Source organism: Ursus maritimus, unplaced genomic scaffold (assembly GCF_017311325.1).
Source record: "Ursus maritimus isolate PB19 unplaced genomic scaffold, ASM1731132v1 scaffold_9, whole genome shotgun sequence".
Lineage (NCBI taxonomy): Eukaryota > Metazoa > Chordata > Mammalia > Carnivora > Ursidae > Ursus > Ursus maritimus.
This window is the reverse complement of record NW_024427107.1, coordinates 52374925-52393324: the sequence shown is the minus strand read 5'-3', so window position 1 is coordinate 52393324 and position 18400 is coordinate 52374925. Positions and strand designations below refer to the sequence as shown.

At 38.3% G+C, this 18400-nt stretch overlaps 1 protein-coding gene across 1 annotated transcript in view; it reads right to left on the bottom strand.

Annotated features, from left to right (window-relative positions):
- Window positions 1-8697: 8697 nt before the first annotated feature.
- The window catches only part of TRHR (thyrotropin releasing hormone receptor), a 37016-nt gene continuing 27313 nt past the window's right edge, over window positions 8698-18400 (bottom strand). Inside the window, exon 2 of the mRNA XM_008689262.2 lies at window positions 8698-9105. Coding sequence (XP_008687484.2) covers window positions 8698-9105 — 408 coding nt within the window. The remainder of the gene's footprint in view (window positions 9106-18400) is intronic.

The window sequence follows — 18400 nt, the reverse complement described above, 5'->3', positions numbered from 1 at the left end:
TTGGAGGTAAATTCAAGAAGTATAAGTGAGAAAGTTGGGAGTGTGAGACAAGGAAGGAAGAAAAGTGAATGAAGGGTATGTTTTTGAGTTGGTTACCAATGTGGAGAATGGGGGCTCAATCATGCTGAACATAAAGGACCGTTTTGAAGATGCTTCAGAAATATTCCACCAAAAGAGAGGGTGGAGCATTTGTCCATCAGTTCTTTTCCCTCACTGTTTCCCTCACTTTCCCCTCAGTTATTGTCTCTCACCAAAGGGGCATTAACTTCTAATTCTTGGCTACCTATGCGCAAACTGAGTAGTTTCCACAACTTTGGGGAAAGCTGTGAGGAAGAAAAACAGTCACTTTGGTTTGCTGGAGATGGGAGAGTTGGCCATGTGTGAGGAACTGTCCACCACAGCTGTGCTGAAATCTTGGCCTCTAAAGAGGAAATGGAGCCCAAAGCCCTACCAGTGGCTTGTTACCACCATGCAAATCTATTTGCACAGATTCATCTACATCATCTCAGCTTTTACAACAAATCTAGCCGCAGAGTTGGCAGTTTTGTGGAGTGGATGGGGTGGGCACATTGAGCATTGAGTGGATTTTCATGTCAGAGGAAACAGAATTTAATCATGAAGCTGAATATATTTTAAGGTTAATGTGAAAAGGTGGGTAGTGTTTGAGATTTAGGAGGTCTAGGACTTTTCAGTGTCTATTTGCAATCTACACTCTTCATAGTTACTATCTGTGGTATAAAATTCTTTCTTTTTATTAAATTCTTTAATAAACACGTTCATTTACATCCATGAATAGATATTTGTGGAGGATCCATTATAGGCCAGGCACTGTGCTAGTCACTGTGCTTTGCTAACTACAGTGAGCAAAAAACTTGTGCTCATTGATTTTTACAGCATATTCAGGAGTTCTGAGAAAGAGGAATATGCTACATTGTATGATCCCAATAAACTAATTACCTGGGGAATTGAGAAAACTTTACATAGGCTGAAAGTGCTATACATCATAATATAAGAACAAATACTTTGAAAGATAGATAGTGTTAGTGGTGGCAAGATTGCTTTATTCTTGAATAAAGAGGATGAATCCTCTCTTGTTCACTGAACGTTACAGTGCTTCAAGTATATTTTTAATTTTATTTTCCCCATGTTTTCCAAGTGTGAAAGAATGAGGTCATTCAAGCAAAGCTTGAGATTTACTTAGGCAAACATTTTCTTTTACATGCCCAAACGAACTTTGTCAAATGGAGTCTGTTTACTAGAGCAGTGGCCCCAGGGACTAACTAAACCCACTTGCACACAGAGCCAGACCTTCTAGTCTATATATTTTTGCCTGTCTATTCCAGGTACATTGGAGATTACTTGGAATACAAGGTAATGGAGCAATCTGCTTTACAATAACACCCAAGTGTTTGAGTTTACTTTGCTACTGTTCAAAAAGGGACAGTTAGAGACATTTGAAAGAATTACTTCTGTCTTACCCACACTTCAGCTTATTTAACCGTCTTGGTTTTTGTCTTAACTAATGTCAACATTAAGTGAATTCATTATATATCAATGACATCACGAACGTGATGAGGTAGTTATATTTGTTCCACCCGGTTCGCATGAAATTTATTATTAAAAAGGGAAATGTCCATCTGTGTATTACTTATACTCGTCTCAACGAACAAACAAACCAACCCACAGTGGACCATGTTGAGTGCCTCTAGAGTAACACGAAACCTTCTAGGCAAGTGGTTTAGGGTTAAGTTACACCAAAAATTTAATAATTGGGAAGAAAAAGAAAGCCGAAGAGACAGGCCTTTCAGTTTGATTCTTTATTGCTCACAGTACACATATTGGAACAGACACACAGTTTCCCACAGCAGCGCATGTAATACTGCACTTTCTTACAGAAGAGTCTTTGTCCCACAAGGACACAACAGTTAATTCCCAAGTGATGAAGCAAGTCAGCATACAACTTTCTAAAACTGAGAGAAGGAAGCCAGTACACGCACAAGCACATCGTAAGCAACACGCACGTCTATGATGTTGTCAGAAGTAATCTGAAGCTAAGCACTAACATGCTTTTCAATTTTGTATTTAATCTTGAAGCTGAAGTTCATGAAGGGCCTAGGTCCCTGAGCTAGCTCTGATTTCTATGTTTAGCATAACTTGATAAATCCAGAGTTGTTAAGGACCCCTGAATAATACACACAGGTATAAATACTTTTAAATATATTGTGACAATACAGAAACAAAGATATACATATATATATGTATACGAATATATTTTTTCGCTTGGAAAATCAAGACTATAAGAACACTTTCAGAATTATAACACCTATAAGACAAATCATGTAGTATATTTTCTATAGGTAATAAATGAAATTCACAAAGTTTAGAAAACAAACAAGCTGACCTGGAAGCTTTTTTACCCTTCATATTTATACTCAGAGTGTACAGGTGGAATATTTTCTCACTAAATATAAGTTGACTTCATTCACTTTTCCCTTACTTGGGTCTTTATTGGTGGTGGCAAATATTAAAGGACTTGCTGCCCTCCTTAATTAATCCCTCATGAAGTGGACATGCTTTGGATATCTATCCTTAATGTCCAGAGGCCTTCCTTAAGATTTATCGTGTCTCCCTGTCCCCTCTTATCGTATTTCTACCACATGTATTTTTTTTCCTTTAAATATCTAAATCAAATGTATCCTTGAAAGAAGTTCTACCTTTTCTCCAAAGTCCAGGTTCCACTAATGCTCCTTTTCCTCTGAAGCACTCAGTTATTTGTAGTCTGAAATCAAACAACTTGGCTTCCAATGATGTATTCTGTATTTCTTATGTTTCTCTGTTATTATGTTGTCACTAAATTATAATCTCCTGAGGGCAGGAACAATGTGTTAGTCTTTATTTTTCATTATTAAATTAGGAGAATTATTAAATTAGGACATGAAAGTGTTACTGAAATTTCAAGCATTGTGTATTTATAAGGGATAGTTCTGACAATGATCCAGTACTCTTAATGCAGTACCTTTCACTGAGCTGAAAACTGTTTACAAACAAACAGAAGACGCCTAAACAGAACTAGTTATCTTATTGTGAGGATAGATCTGCAGGCAAATTGGGCATCACCAGCAAATTTTAAAATATGTTCCTTAGTTTGGGATTGATTTGCTTATTAATTTAACAGATACTTCGGGACATCACACAAGTTTAAATAATTTGTGGAAAACAAAGATGAAATAAGCTTACCCACAAGAGGTTTTCCACGTAGTTGCTTATCTAGAATTGTGCAGTAAATAAGAGCCTTAAAGGCTTTGCATGAGGGGCCACGACTCAGCAGTTTTCAAGGTGTGGCCAGGGGACTACAGGCATCAAAATCACCTAATAAGGGAGAATCTCTTGGGGCAGGGCCAAATAAAGTGTATTTTAAGATAAGCTTCCAGGTCATTCTTCTGTGTACCAAAGTGGGGGTGGTTTATTATTACTGGAGCATTTAATGCCATTCCAGGAATCTAGAGAATGTTCTTATTGAATTCAGACATCTGGTTAGGTGGATTCTTATTCTGATACCATGTTGTATCTGTTTTTATTTTTTGGAAAGTCTCCATCTTTATCAGTATTAGTCCATACCATTCTTGAGAAAGTTCATACTTTCTCTTTGTTGCAAGTCAAAGAACAGCCACGTGCACAAAAGTTAAGTCCATTATTCTGAGAGGAACAAAATAATCACGTAAGAGTGTTGCTTCGGAGCTCAAGTAAGTTGCGGGAGCTCTAGCCGACTCCACTGCTTATCCCATCCTTCTTTTATAATTTCCAAAGTACTTTCATTTCTATTATTCTAGTGGAGAGCCTGCAGCATGGACTTGACCCAGATGTTCCTCTATGAGGACATACAGGTGGTCATTATGTGAATTTGCTTTTTATTGGCCACAAAACTGTCTTTTGTTTTCTTCCTGAATCCAAATTTGACAGTTCCAACAATGCGCTGTCCCAGCTGTACCGTTCCACTGAGCCCCTTTATTTTTCTAGACTGGATTTCTACAGCATAAATCAATCACCCCAGGTTGGATTTTCCACGAGTGCGTTTGTTGTAGAAGAATGTAAACAGGTCTAACAACATTGTATACAAACATTCACGGCAACTCTTTTCAAAAGAGATCTTTGAATATCAAAATTATTACCACCAAGATTTAGTTTATGTCAGCATCGCCCATTTGGTGCTAACCATCTCAGCAACAAAATTATTCCCTAGTGTGCAACTTTGTAAATGAGATTTTCTGCTGAGTGATTTGAGATTATACTTACAGACCGAACATATACACAAAAATATTACAGGGCCTTATCTGACCTTTTTTCTCCTGTGTAATCAATGAAATTAATAATTAAGTTAATTGATATTTCTAATTATAGTTCATAAAATAGAATCACAATACACAAATTATCTTAACAATTGCTTCTTTAAAACATTTCTGACACCTCTAATTTGTATTCTAAATATTGCCAACAGTTATATCTTGAAATGATATCACATTGGTTTTTGTTTTTCTCATCGGACTGTGAGATCCTTAAGAATGGGAAGAGTCTTTTGTTCCCATAAACACATATCTGCAGTTTTTCACATAGGAGGTGTTCTATTGGCTTCTCACTGAAGCTCTGAGATACAAAACCTCTGCTTGGTTCTGTGAGGAAAGAGTCACATTGAGTGGCTCAACTCTACACCTGAGCCCCACCATGAAAATGGGACTTAAACAGAAATGTCAGAAGCATCCATTTTTCCATACTTGAAACATGATTTTATGAAAACATGAAAGTGTTCAGAACAACAAAATATTTTCTTACATATAAATATATTTGAAAGAATATTTACATTTTTCCTTAAGATTGTTCGTGTCCAGGTTTAGTCTTGAATGAAGTCAGGTGAAATTGCCTGCTCTAAGGAAAGCCATGTTTTAGGAGAGATAAGAGTTTGGTAGGGAGAAGGAGCAGTGGAGGGGAGGAGGGGAAGAGAGAAAAATGTATTTGTTATTACGGAGCTCTGTAAGACTTCTTCATGAGTGTTATTGTAAATACTTACATTCCTCCAGCCAAATCTTGGTAGACAACTAAAGATAAACAGAAAACAAATTGCTGGAGATTCTCATCCTCTGCTTCTTCCAAGAGAAATGAGTTGAAAAAAATTTTCTTTGAACCTGGGACTGAGCAGTTGTTTCTGGATACTCTTTCACACCTAGTTTCCTTACTCCATGTACAAATATTCCAACCCCTTCGTGAGTTGTAGTTGAGAGGCAAAAACAATGTCGAATATAGAATTTATAGAAGTCACAGAATCATGGGTAGACTATTTAAAATCTCCTTTTCCTCCCAAAAGTTAATATTGTCTCTCTTTTATCAAGTTTACAGATTTAACATAGTTTAGAATGATGTAACTCTTTTAATCTTTAAGAGCAGACCAAAATTATATGGGCCCAGCTTTCCGAAGACACACTGTCCTTAGTATCCAACACATTTTCCTGAAAATGATACAATTAAAGTTTAAGATTCAGTCACACTAAACCTTATGGATAGAATTTTCCTTTTACTTTACTAGTTATTTAGCTCAAACCAGGCATTTGTTTTGAAATATCTTTCAAAGTGTATTGTTCTGTGCACTCAGCTTGTTTAAGAATGAATATGGCTTGGACTTTTCTCATTTCTCTTCAGCATCTTTGTGTTGAAGTGAAGTTCTAGAAATACACTCACAATATTGACGAAAGAAGTCTTAAGAGGTAATTTACATTTGCTTGTTTTATTTGTGATCTGTGACCTTTACCTAATTACCTCAGGTGCAAGATCTAACCAAAGACACTCAGCAATTAATGAAATTGGAAGTAATAAAGTAACCCAAGGGATTTTATTAAGGGAGGCCCTTAATAATATTGCTCTTCTCCATCAGCAATTTTTTTCAATTTCTTTATTTTTCATTTGATGGTGTATTAAGTTTTGATGATTTAAGGAAATAATACTTTGTGATTTAGTACACTGTGATAAAGAATACTTTAGAAAGTCATATCTCTTCTGTGTAAACCCAGCTATCTATCGGACATGGCATGGGAACATTTAATTTCATAGTGGCATTTGTTTTAGAGTTGAAACACTATGAACTCTTGGATTTCTCATGTGTTCTAAAACTAACAGGTTATTAGCAAATAGCTCTTTAAAAGTGGAAATGGAAAAACTGAACCCCTAAATTAAATTTCCAATGGTAAGAAGAGTATATTGTGTTTCATGTATAACATGTAAAATTAATTGTAATTTTTTTCAACATCTAGTATTACTACAGCAAAATATTTATGATTTTTAGTTATTTAGCCCATCCGGTCACAAGTTGTCATCAGCATGCTGGCTTAAAAAAAGAGAAACAAAAAAGAAAGATGTATTTTCTCTTCTTCACTATCTACACAATTTAGAGAAGCTGCATTGATCCCTGATCCCTGGTTTTATCATTAGAGAAATCCCAGCTGTAGTGAGACCGTGATGAAGATGATGCGGTTTAAGTACCTACTGGCAAGCCTGAGACAGAGTAGATGCTCAATGATACCAGCTCCTTCCCCTAATGAAAAAGCTAATAGCCCCCAGTCCCCTCTGTCAAGCAATGTGTGCACGTGTGTGTGTATGTTTGTACGCAGCTGCACACGAGCCTGTGTGATTTGGGGTGAGGTCCCTCTGGGGCTTCTATCCATATGATTCCAAGATTAATATTTAATCCAGGATGAAAAGTCAGGTACAATAGATTTCTTGGTGTCATGCAGATGGACATTTAGTGTATTTCCCATAAACATTTGCTTGCATTTGTTGACTGATACAGTGATAGGATAAGAATATCTTCCTGGAGTAGATGAGGCCAGTTTTCTCAAAAGCATGTTCAGGTCTGATGTTCTGGATGGCAGAGTCTCCACACAGCAGCATCTTAAAACTGAAGTTTCCAAAATAGAAATGAAGTATTCTTCATAAAGAAGGTGGGGAGGGGTAGCTGTCATATGTGATTAGGTTTCCAAAAAATCCATGAAATAGGAAAATAGGCTGGAGAGGACAAATGCCAGTACCCAGTGCTTTCAGACCCCATCCTTAAAAATGAGCTATTATTGAACCATCACCAAGGAGATACACTTGGAGATACTGATTGGCCGAATCCCAGTAGGTGAGCCATCTGGAAGGGATTAAATTGGACCTTGACCCTATGTCTTGGGCAAATTCACATTCATACCCTTCTCATAATCACTGCAATAGAATAACAGGTATAAGTTATACATAATAAAGATATTAGTGATGAGATGAAGTCAGTTTTAGCTCTATTGAAAGTAAAGCCAACAGAATTCTGCATTTCTTTGACTTAGAATTTGTAAACAAACTATCACTAGTATTAAAAACAAAACAAAACAAAAAAACCCAAACCTGCAAATGACAAGCAGGCAGGAAGGAAAGGCAGTTGCAGACAAGTTAGAAATGCACAGACTACAGTGCTCCGTGGGGAGTCTTCATCCGGAAGTGTAATAGTCAGACTTTGGCTGACTTAGAAGAGCAACTAAGCTTTTGAGAATGTTTCAGACTTTTAAAGCTAGATTCACTAGAAGGATTCACTTGACACGGCTCAGTAGTTTTTACACAAGAATGCTCAAGAAGGATTTTCTTCCTTAAAAATTTTAGAGAAAAAGTGAAGCCTTATTTAAATACTGGGTCTTGTCTTGGCTCCACTTTTCAATAATTACTTACATGTTAGTTTGTATCTTCATAGTTATTTAATCTGGTATTTCTCCTGTCTCACCCATCATTTAGGAGACTCGAAGAGTTGGTTAAGAGCTGGATTCATCTAAAAATCAAATCTACATGTCTTCTCAACTTGTAATTCTGGCTATTTGGAGGTTCATTTTACATTAGAGTTGAAAGATGACATCTATTTTGTAAGACATAAAAATTATCTCAGGGGATGAAAGGTGCAGCCAAGGGAATATAGTTGCTGACGTTGTAACAGCGTTGCACGGTGACAGATGGCAGCTACGCTTGTGGGGAGCCCAGCATGCTGTATACAGCTGTCAAATCACTACGTTGTACGCCTGGAACTAATGTCTCAACTGTGTGCCAACCACACTTGAGTTAAAAAAATCATCTCAGAATTTTATAAGGGTTATGACATTTGTTTCTGTTTTTCATATAGTGACTCTATTTGAAATCTTATTTTTACTCAAAAAATATTTTTTTTCTATTTTTCCCTGTATGAAATAGCACTATACTGTGTTAACATGAAATGCTAAATGCAAACATTTAAACATTTACACGTTGCCAAATTACCAAATGTACCAACAATTTGGGGGAGTTTGAGATATTACATTTACTATGAAAAATGTTTTATCAATGTCTAGATTTTATCTAAACTTCACAGCCCCAGAAAATATAGTGACTTTCTCAGATTAAATGGAAAGAGCTACACGTTCAGTTTCTATCATTTGGCTCTTTCACAATCTGCTCCATTTTGGGGAAAACATTTTTGTGATACTAGAAGGAAAATATGAATCATTCTTATGCGTTAAAGGATCTTGGGCCAGGATTTATTACAGCATTGGCAAAGGCTTTATCTGCCCTGTCTCCATGGACGAGTATTGGCTGTTTCCTCTCCGGGTGATAACGGCACAGACTCTCATTTACTCTGTGGTCCGTTTTCTTCTCATTCATGAATCAGCTTTGGCTAAAGGTTATTTCAGAAGCCAAGCAGGTATCCTCAAAAGATACTTTCGTGGCAGATAAGTAAGTGTCAGTGACAGTGATATCATCAAGCTCGGTGCTGAAATGATCGGACTCCTTGATGACACTGTAGTTTAGGGCCACACTGTAGTTAGCGGGTTTCTCCACTGGCTTCTGCTTACAGTTGCAGAGCTTTCTGAAGGCTGCACGGAATTTCTGGGACATGAGGTTGTAAATCACCGGGTTGATGGCACTGTTGAGATAAATGCAAATTCTGCAAAAGAGCAAGAACCAATTTTCTTGGAAAGGGCTGGAGAGAAACGAGTTGACAACCACAAGAGTCCTGTAGGGCATCCATAAAAGGGCAAACAGAATTACAACCACTGCCAGCATCTTGGTGACCTATGGAGAAATAAAGAGAAATGCAGTGCAAACACAAATGAAAAAACAAACAAACAAATGAAAATAAAATACCTCCCCCCCCCAAGTCCTGCCAACCATTAGTTCCTGAGATGCCGTCTGAGACAAGGACTTAATTCAGGCAGTTCATTTGTGATATCAACCCGGGAAGCAGGATTAGGGTAAAAAAGAGGGTGTGATAGAAGAAAAGCTAAGATAGGGTGTATACTTGCAATGGCTCCCCCTGTGGGCAACTGTGGATCAAGTAATGCATTTCAGGGTTATCTGTCCAGGGAAAGAGAGGCCGGGGCATCTATCCGCTGGCCGCCAATCTCCCCTTCGTTGAGGAGTGCCCTAGGGGCTTTAACTGGCCCACACCTCCAGGATTCTCCCACACTGGGAACTCATGGGGACTTTAGAAAGAACCTTGAGGCAGAGAAGATAGACAGGGGACAGTGGATACCAGAAGCAGGATGTTTTCTGCAAGCAGGAACCATCCACTGTAGCAATGGCTGAAATCAGAGACCAGCTAAGAGAATGTGACGCAGGCCACCAAAAATGGCTGTGACAAGTGTTAGGAGACCTAGGGCCTAATCCCATCTTTCCTTACCTTATATGTGGCCCTGAGAAATGATCTTAACCTATTTATAGCTTGTCTGTAAAATGGAGCCGATATTGCTCCCCTAAATCAAATGAGGTAACATAATAGTTTGAAAAGGATAAAATGTCTTTTAAAAAAGCCAATGGTTATTGAATGTCTGCTATGCTCCAGACACTAGACTAGCTGCTTTACATATGTTATCACATTTAAGAGGCCGAAAATCCTCCAAAATAGGTATTGCATCTTCCAGTTTTCAAATTAGAAAATGAAGTGTAGGTGCTGGTAAGTACTTCGGCGGAAGTGGTGGAGCCTTAGTGTCGGGGTTGGAATCCAAGTCAGCCTGGACCCAAAGCCTTGCTCTTCCCACTGGGCAGCTTTCCTTCAGGGTTAAGGGAGATGCAGGACAGAGAAAACAAAGTTTGAAATTTTCCATAGAGCTGACCTTCCTCCTAGGAACAAGCAATGCACAGGAGCTAGGACAATGCGTAGGAGGAGGTTAATATCCCAGATTGCCCAGGGACAAGATTAGCCAAGAGCGTGGTTTAGCAGATTCTGGAGATTGACCTGGGCTCAGAGTTCAAGCATTTGGTTTTGTCCATGTTAAGTGGTTTTAGGACCTTAATGAAGTCATTCACCTGTACCTCCTTTTCTACATCTGAAAATATGCCTGATCGTACTGTTCATTTACTTCATAGAGATATTGAGAAAATAAAATTTAAAAATAATGAACATGATAAGGGCTTTGAAACTCTAAAGCACTGTGGAAATATTACCCTTTGATTAATGACAATATAAAGAGACCGTAATGTTTCAGTTCTATGAAGGACATACTAAAATTGTAGCAGTGGTTATCTTAAGGTAGAGAAGATAATCATTGATTGCTTTTCTTCAAAAGCAACACTTTATACATTTTAAAATAAGTTTTCAGGAGAGCCTGGCTGGTTCGGTCAGGGGAGCATGCGACTCTTGGTCTTGGGGTCATAAGTGCAAGCCCCATGTTGGGTGTAGAGATTACTTGAAAATAAATCTTTAAAAATAAATAAATAAAATAAAATAAATTTTCAGTTATCTTTCGTCTCACAGACTTTGAGAAATTTCAGCTTCCTTGGCCCAGACTTTCTAGATGTTCTAAACTTGAAATCTACCCAAAAATGGAAGGAACAGATTCTCCCCCCCAACCCCGCCCCCTCTTGTCCTTTTGACCTTCCAGCTGTTTTCCTGAAGATAGTACTAGCAGCCTCTAGCTTGCTGGCATTTGAGAGAGGGCTGTTTAAAGGTCGTTAGTGTAGAAAAAAGATTCTACATCTAGACACGTGCTCTGTCATCAGGACCTACTATAAATTACCGCCCAACCTTGTACCTAATCCTGGTAATAGAATCTGTCTTGATCTCCCGTGTTGGAAAACCTCCCCTTTCTCCCGAGCACTTTTAGTCTCCTGATCCTGGGGCTCTGTCTTGCTCTTAGCCGTGTCTTCTCCACCTCCATAGGAAGTCCCCTGCATCCTACATGGTGGGAGTAATGCTACTTTCTTGTCGTGATTCTTCCTGGAGCTATAGTAATTGCCTCTTCCCTTGGCTCTCCAAATACTTGCTGTAAGACTTTTCATCTGTGGGCAAAGTAGCCTTTGTCCTTTTTTATTTTTATTTTTTTTTAACATTACTATCTCTTTTTGAACAACTCCTACTACTTCCTTGCAGTGCCACGTATGAGCTATCCACCTACTCTCAAGTTACCGTTTCCCTCCCTTCTAGGGCCATTTTAGCCCTTTCCTGAAGCTCTCCCTGTCCTCCAAGAATGTGCCCCAAGTCCCCTGTTCTGCCTCACTCACTGTTGCCTGAGCTTCTCTTCGGACTCAGTGCATGGAGGGTAGTTACACTTCATATTCTGCTCACTGGGGATAGAGAAGTTGTTCTCTGTGAGAAGGTATAGTTTTCACATCAGTTCATATAAGACCAGGTAAAATATTATTCCAGAGATTCTGACTTCTTTCAGAGATAAGAAGGATACTCAGTCAAGAGGTTAGCTAAAGCCTATTTTTTTTCTGAGCAGACTTTTAAGATTATGAGTAAATACTTTAATTGGTCCTAGGAAATCAAAGACTTAATTCTGTGATAAATATTCTGAGTTTGGAAGGAGCTATAGTAATTACCATGTTATCATCATCCTCACTCACATCCCTGCCTTTGTCTCCTGTCTAGTGCTCCGGGTTCTCTGACATCAGGTCACTGCTTCGCCCCTGCCAACATCCTCCCACCCCTTGCCAAGGACAAAGCACCCTATATTTGAAGCTCTGCTTGCTAAACAATGAGATTGCTACCATCACATTTGAGTTCTTTATGATGGTTTGTCATAAAGATATGTAAACATTGTCTTTATTTAATGCTTATAACAACTCCATGTGTAAGCTAGTATTCGCTCATTTGCATATGGGGAAATTGGGGTTTACAGAATGTATGTGATTTGTCGAAAGACGCATGAGTGAGTAGTTAGTGACAAAGCTGTGATTCAACCTAAGCTACGTAAGCCAAAGCCCATGCTCTTTCCTTTATCCTTTGCTCTTTCTCTCTATGAAAGTCTTTTGCAGTTCCAATTTCTTTTTTTTTTTTTTTTAAAGATTTTATTTATTTATTCGACAGAGACAGAGACAGCCAGCGAGAGAGGGAACACAAGCAGGGGGAGTGGGAGAGGAAGAAGCAGGCTCATAGTGGAGGAGCCTGACGTGGGGCTCGATCCCATAACGCCGGGATCACGCCCTGAGCCGAAGGCAGACGCTTAACCGCTGTGCCACCCAGGCGCCCCTGCAGTTCCAATTTCTACTGTGTTATCCCCGTCGTGGTCACTTAAACATTTAACTTCTTGTAAGCATAAATCCAACATACGTATTGCTGCTAAATTTCCAAACTTAAAGTTTGAATTTCATCTGTCTTTGTGTTTTTCTCTACAATTATCAGGTGAAGCATCGAACCCACACTTAATACCTACCTACCTCTTTTCACTTAATGTCAGTGAGGAAGCATTGTCTTTAAGAAAAGCCACATGTTTCAAGGTTAATATCTCTGCCATGTACTTCCACAGCTCCCCCAGGCAAACTTTGACATCACTACCAAAACTTTTTATTGCAATGATCTATATTTGTCCATCTCTCTAATACATGGTAAGCTTCTTCAGGGGATGGGTAAATTTATTAACTTCTTTGTCCTCAGGGATTTAGTATAGTGTGTGACATAAGATAGCCCCAGGAAATGTTGAATAAATTTGGGCATGGAGAAAAACTTATTTCAATATATGTAGCCATGATCCTTTTCTAGATTTTAATACTCCAAAATTTTGTTAGAGGATTTTTGCAAACATTTTATCTTTTAACATTACAAAATCTCTTTTAAGTGAAGATTCGTTAATTAATAAAGTGAGTCCTTAATACATTGCAACTTTTTGTTGAAATAAATATACTTTTAAAATTTAAGGAAGCATGGAGTAAAACAAATATAATGATGTTTCTAAAATTGATCAAGTGGAAAATACATCTCCAGTGGGATAATACAGAATACATTTAATCCCACTCATAATTATTTTTAGTTAATTCCCAATATCTTTGATTGAGTTTAATGACTTTCTGAAATATTCACAAGTTTTTAGTGTATCCATAGCTTGGATTTTTTTTTTTTAAGATTTTATTTATTTATATGACAGAGGGAGAGAGACAGCGAGAGAGGGAACACAAGCAGGGGCAGAGGGAGAGGGAGAAGCAGGCTTCCCACTGCGCAGGAAGCCCAATGTGGGGCTCGATCCCAGGACCCTGGGATCATGACCTGAGCTAAAGGCAGATGCTTAACAACTGAGCCACCCAGGTGCCCCCCATAGCTTGGATTTTAATAGCTCTTATTCAATATAGAAGCAAGTACCTAGAAAAATAATGTTCTAGAGATCATCTTTCATACACTGTTGTTGAAGTTTTAGTTCTGTTGCTATTCCTTATCCCAAATAAAGTGACAAAGATGCAAATCCGAAAATATCTCTGGGCCATTGTTTTTAAGCATTGACAATTTTGCTAGGGCAATGCCTCAGATATGTGATGAGATGAAAGATGGCTTCTTTACAAGCCTCTGTACCAGGATGTAAAGTTCCCTGAGAAACAGTATGACACAATCTTCAGGGGAAAATGATCTTATAATATATTTTGATTGGGAAGAAATTTATCCATTCATTTAGGAGATTCATTTGCATCCCTCCTATGTACAGTCAGCGTCCTGGCTCTTGAGGATTCGACAACGATCCAGAGAGACATTGCCAATGGCTTCATGTATCTTATAACCTGATGGGTAGTTATAATACATTGTGATGAATTCAAAGACAGAGAAACTTTTTATTCTATGAGAGCACCTGATCTGGACATGAGGTCAAGGCGTGGTTCGTGAGGGCTTTCTGGTCTCAGTGACGTCTAAGCCAAAATCTGGAGGTAAAGAGAGGCAGGAAAAGTGTTCCTGCAGAGACTGGCTGTGTGTGGCAGTCTGGAGGCATGAGATAGTGAGGCCTGTCATGGGGACCAGAAGTAATTTAGTATGCAAGTTCTGGGGTGCCTGGGTGGTGCAGTCCGTTGAGCGGCCAACTCTTGGTTTCAGCCCAGGTCTGATCTCAGGGTCATGAGATGGAGCTCCATGTTGGGCTCTGTGCTCCGTACTGAGTCGGCTTCAGATTCTCTCTCCCTCTGCCCCTCTTGCTTGTGCTCTCTCTCTCTCTCAAGTAAATAAATAAATATTTAAAAAAATTTAGTATGCAAGTTCCAATTGTAGATCATGTGAATAGGTGGAGCTCTATCTCTTTCTCTAGGAAGCTTGTGGAGGCCATTACCAAAGTCATCATTTTTATCTGATGAGGTGATGCTTGGCCTTCCATTGCTAGGACAGAGGGAGAGATGCGGCTGTCAAAGGAGATACAGTGTTGAGTTCTGAAAATGTCAGCTCCATGACGCCATTTTAGTAATAAGGAGGTAGGCAGCCACTTTGGCACAGCATAGTGAGGACAAGAAATGAGGCTGATTAAATTGATTAAATTTAATCAATTGATTAAAAAATAGTGTTGAGAGAGAGAGATTGCATACAGAGATGGTTGAGGAGAAGAGCAGGACGGGAACAGGAGGAGCTAAGCAAGGGCCTCTGTCCTTGACCACTGTGGGGAAGGGTTATCTTTCTCACGAGGGTTATCTGAAATCAGCCTTACATTACATATTTTACTCTTCATTATATTTAATTATGTGGAATAGTGGTGTATAGCTCTTATAAGAGTTTGGATTCAGTCCTTCTAAACACACCATTTTGTAATCATTATAAAACCTCTAGATAAAGACCCTACTAAGGATTTTTTTTCTTCCTTTTTTTTTTTTTTTTTAATGTGCACTGGACAGATTTCTATCTTCTGATTGTGAAAGTTGAGATTATGGTTCCTTCGGGGGCACTAGTTCAGCGTGGCATGTATGTGCTGCATGTGAAAAACCAGGCTAGTTAAGTTCTCTATTTCAGCCTGCTGAGGATCCTTGTATTGCTAACTACTATCCCTATTACTAGTACTACGACTTTTACTACAAGTTCTAAAACTATTAACTAACGTTTGTACATTGCTTTTTTAAAAAGGGTTAGATTTATGGAAAAGTTGCAAACATAATACAGGTTTCCAGATACTTCACACTGAAGTCCCCCTATTCCTAATACCTCATATTGGTGTGGTGCATTTGTCACAATTAACAAACCGATTATGATGCTTTTTCTATGGAGTTAGTTAACTTCATACTTTATTCAAATTTCGTTAGTTTTTTTTCTGGTGCACTTTTTCTGCTCCAGGATCTTATCCGGGATACTGTGTTATATTTAGTCATCACATTTCCTTAGGTTCCTCTGGGAAGTGGCAGTTTCTCTAACTTTCCATAATTTTAATGGCCTTGATGGTTTTGAGGAGTACCAGTTAGGTGTTTTATAGACTATCCCTCAAGCTGAGCTTGGCTGCTATTTTTCTCATGCTTAGAATGAAGTGATAGATTTGGGGGAGGAAGGCCGCAGAGGTGAACTGCCATTCTCAACACAATATATCAAGAGTACATGTTATCAACTTGACTTATGACTAATGTTAACCTCATACATTGCTTTATTGAGATATAATATACATATAATTACATTCACCCACTTTGAGTGTATAATTCAAGAGTTTTTAGTATATTCCCAGAGCTGTGCAACCATTACCACACTCTAATTTTCGAACATCTTCATCATCCTGAAAAGAAACCCCATTCCCATTAGAAGTCACGCCCACCTTCCCCAGGCCTAGGTTGCTGTCGGCAGCCGCTAATATATTTATGGGCCCATGGATTTGCCTATTCTGAACATCTCATATGGGCAGACTTAATTTTTTGTAGTATGACTGGCTTCTGTCACTTAGCAAACGTTTTAAGTTTCATCCCTATCGGGGTATGTATCAGTTCTTCACTTCTTTTTATTGCTGAATAATATTCCACCCTATGTATATGCCACATTTTATTTACCCGTTCATGAGGATGGTTTGCACTTTTTGTCTGTAATGAATAATACTGCTATGAACATTCGTGTACAAGTTTTTATGCGCATTATGTTTTTATTTTCCTGGGGTGTATACTTGGGAATGGTTCTATATTGTTTTTTAAGTTGTAACTCATTCAGGAATGTTAAACATTTAATAATTGAAACAATTCCAAGAGATAATCATTAATATAATACCTAGCGAAAAATACTAATTGATATGACAGATACATTAGGACTCAAAAAAGATATAGAATAAAGATGAATCTAAAACAGTTGGGATGTAGTCTTAGGCTGCTTTTGAAAATTGGAGAACAACTGCAAGACAGAAAAGCACGAGAGGAAATGGGTATTTTTGGAGAAATTCATTATTTATTTATATTAATAAAAACTTTCATTTGTCAGGCTAGCCTGTTTGGAGTGGGTTCAAGAGGAGGTGGGAGAAGTAGTAGTGACTATAAACGTTTTTTAAAGAGTTTTGCTAGAAAAGAGACTGGTAAAACAGAAGAGTTGTAAGAGGGAGCTGCAGAGTCCATTTATTTTTTTCAAAAATGGAAGATATTATATCTTTGTTTGCTTGGGGAGCAATTCCACAGAGAGGAGAAATTTGTGATCCAGGAGAGAGAGAAAGAAAGAGAATTGGAAAAACTGTGTTCTTGAATAGGGAATAGCATGGAGTACACAAGTGGTAAGGTTGGCCTCTTCTCAGTCGTATACACAAAAACCACTTTTTCAATATGTTCCCCTTTTTCTTATCCACACTTGATCTAAGATTCCAAGATAATGCAGGAGAAAATTTCACCTTTCTTGTCAATACCCTGAATCTTGAATGGAGTCCTAATAGCAGCTATTGTTTAATTCCTTGGTGTTAACAAAGTACTTTCATTGTCATCAAGCCATTTTGCATTTATATCCCTATGAAATCTGTAGGACAGGTGTGATTGTTCCCATTTCATTGATGAGGGATGGAAACTGAGCTCAGAGAAGCAGAGAAACAAGGTCATACATGTCATATATACAAATAAGCAGCAAAGCTAGTTATGGGATTAAGGTCTTTTGATACTACAACTAGTTTTCTTTCTAGATAATTACAGAAATCAACATATATACTGAGTCGAAGACTTCTAATTGTTGTAAATAATGTTTATGAAAAACTTGGAAAGGCTAATATTGTTGGCAGGAATCGTCGGTAGTCCTGGGATTACGTGTGTTTTTTTGCCCCAAATCAGAGTGCTACATTTAGAAAGTACTGATTAGGGAGAAGAAAGTTGTCATAACAAGGCAGATAGGGATCCTTCACACCAATTTATTTCCTAGGGAAAAAAAAAAAAAAAACAATAAAATTTAAAATGCAAAAGTAATAAAATGGAATCAAAAATAAAATGGGAACGTCTATTTCTGGGGTCACAGTCCAATTAGTAGCATGTCATTTGTGAGGATCTGGTTACATGGGATTTGGGGACATTTTGATTAATTATCAGAGATTGGTTTATTAGTCTCTCCAGGAAGTCATAGGAGTTGATTGATACCTCAGTTCTCTGGAAGACTTAGTTGGAATTCCTGTGTTGATTCAGAAAACAATTCTGACTTTTGATTTTATGTATGATTGAGAAAAGATTCTGTGCGTGGTTGTGGGTCTTGCTATCATCTAGACATTCTTCCTTGGGAGAGAAAGGCCACGGCAAACTGCTGTATGTCAGTGAAGGGCAAAGTCCGGTGAGCATGGAAGAAAGAGGTGGAATTGCTGTGTAGAATCTTGGTTTCGCAATCCCTCTCTGACCCTGAACACATTGGGCAGATCACATGACTTTCATCTGAACCTCGTTTTCCAGCATCAGTAAATGTATAATCTATATTTCTCCCAAAAGTTTCTCCAGTTCCAACATTCTAAGAAAATCTAACTTCTATGTTACTCATGGTAACACAATATTCAGACACGCTTGTGATCGTTTTCACATAACTGGATTTTGTTATGCGGGGATTGTAAGGCCAGGCAAAGGGAAATAGTACCTGGAGCATAGTCTCCCTCAAGGTGCTGATGAACTACAGGAATATGTTCACTTCCTGATAGCAGTGATTGTCGGTAATCATCTTAACTGCTGTGTTCACAGGGAGGATGCAGGTTCCTGAAGTGCTGAAGAAATTACTAGAATT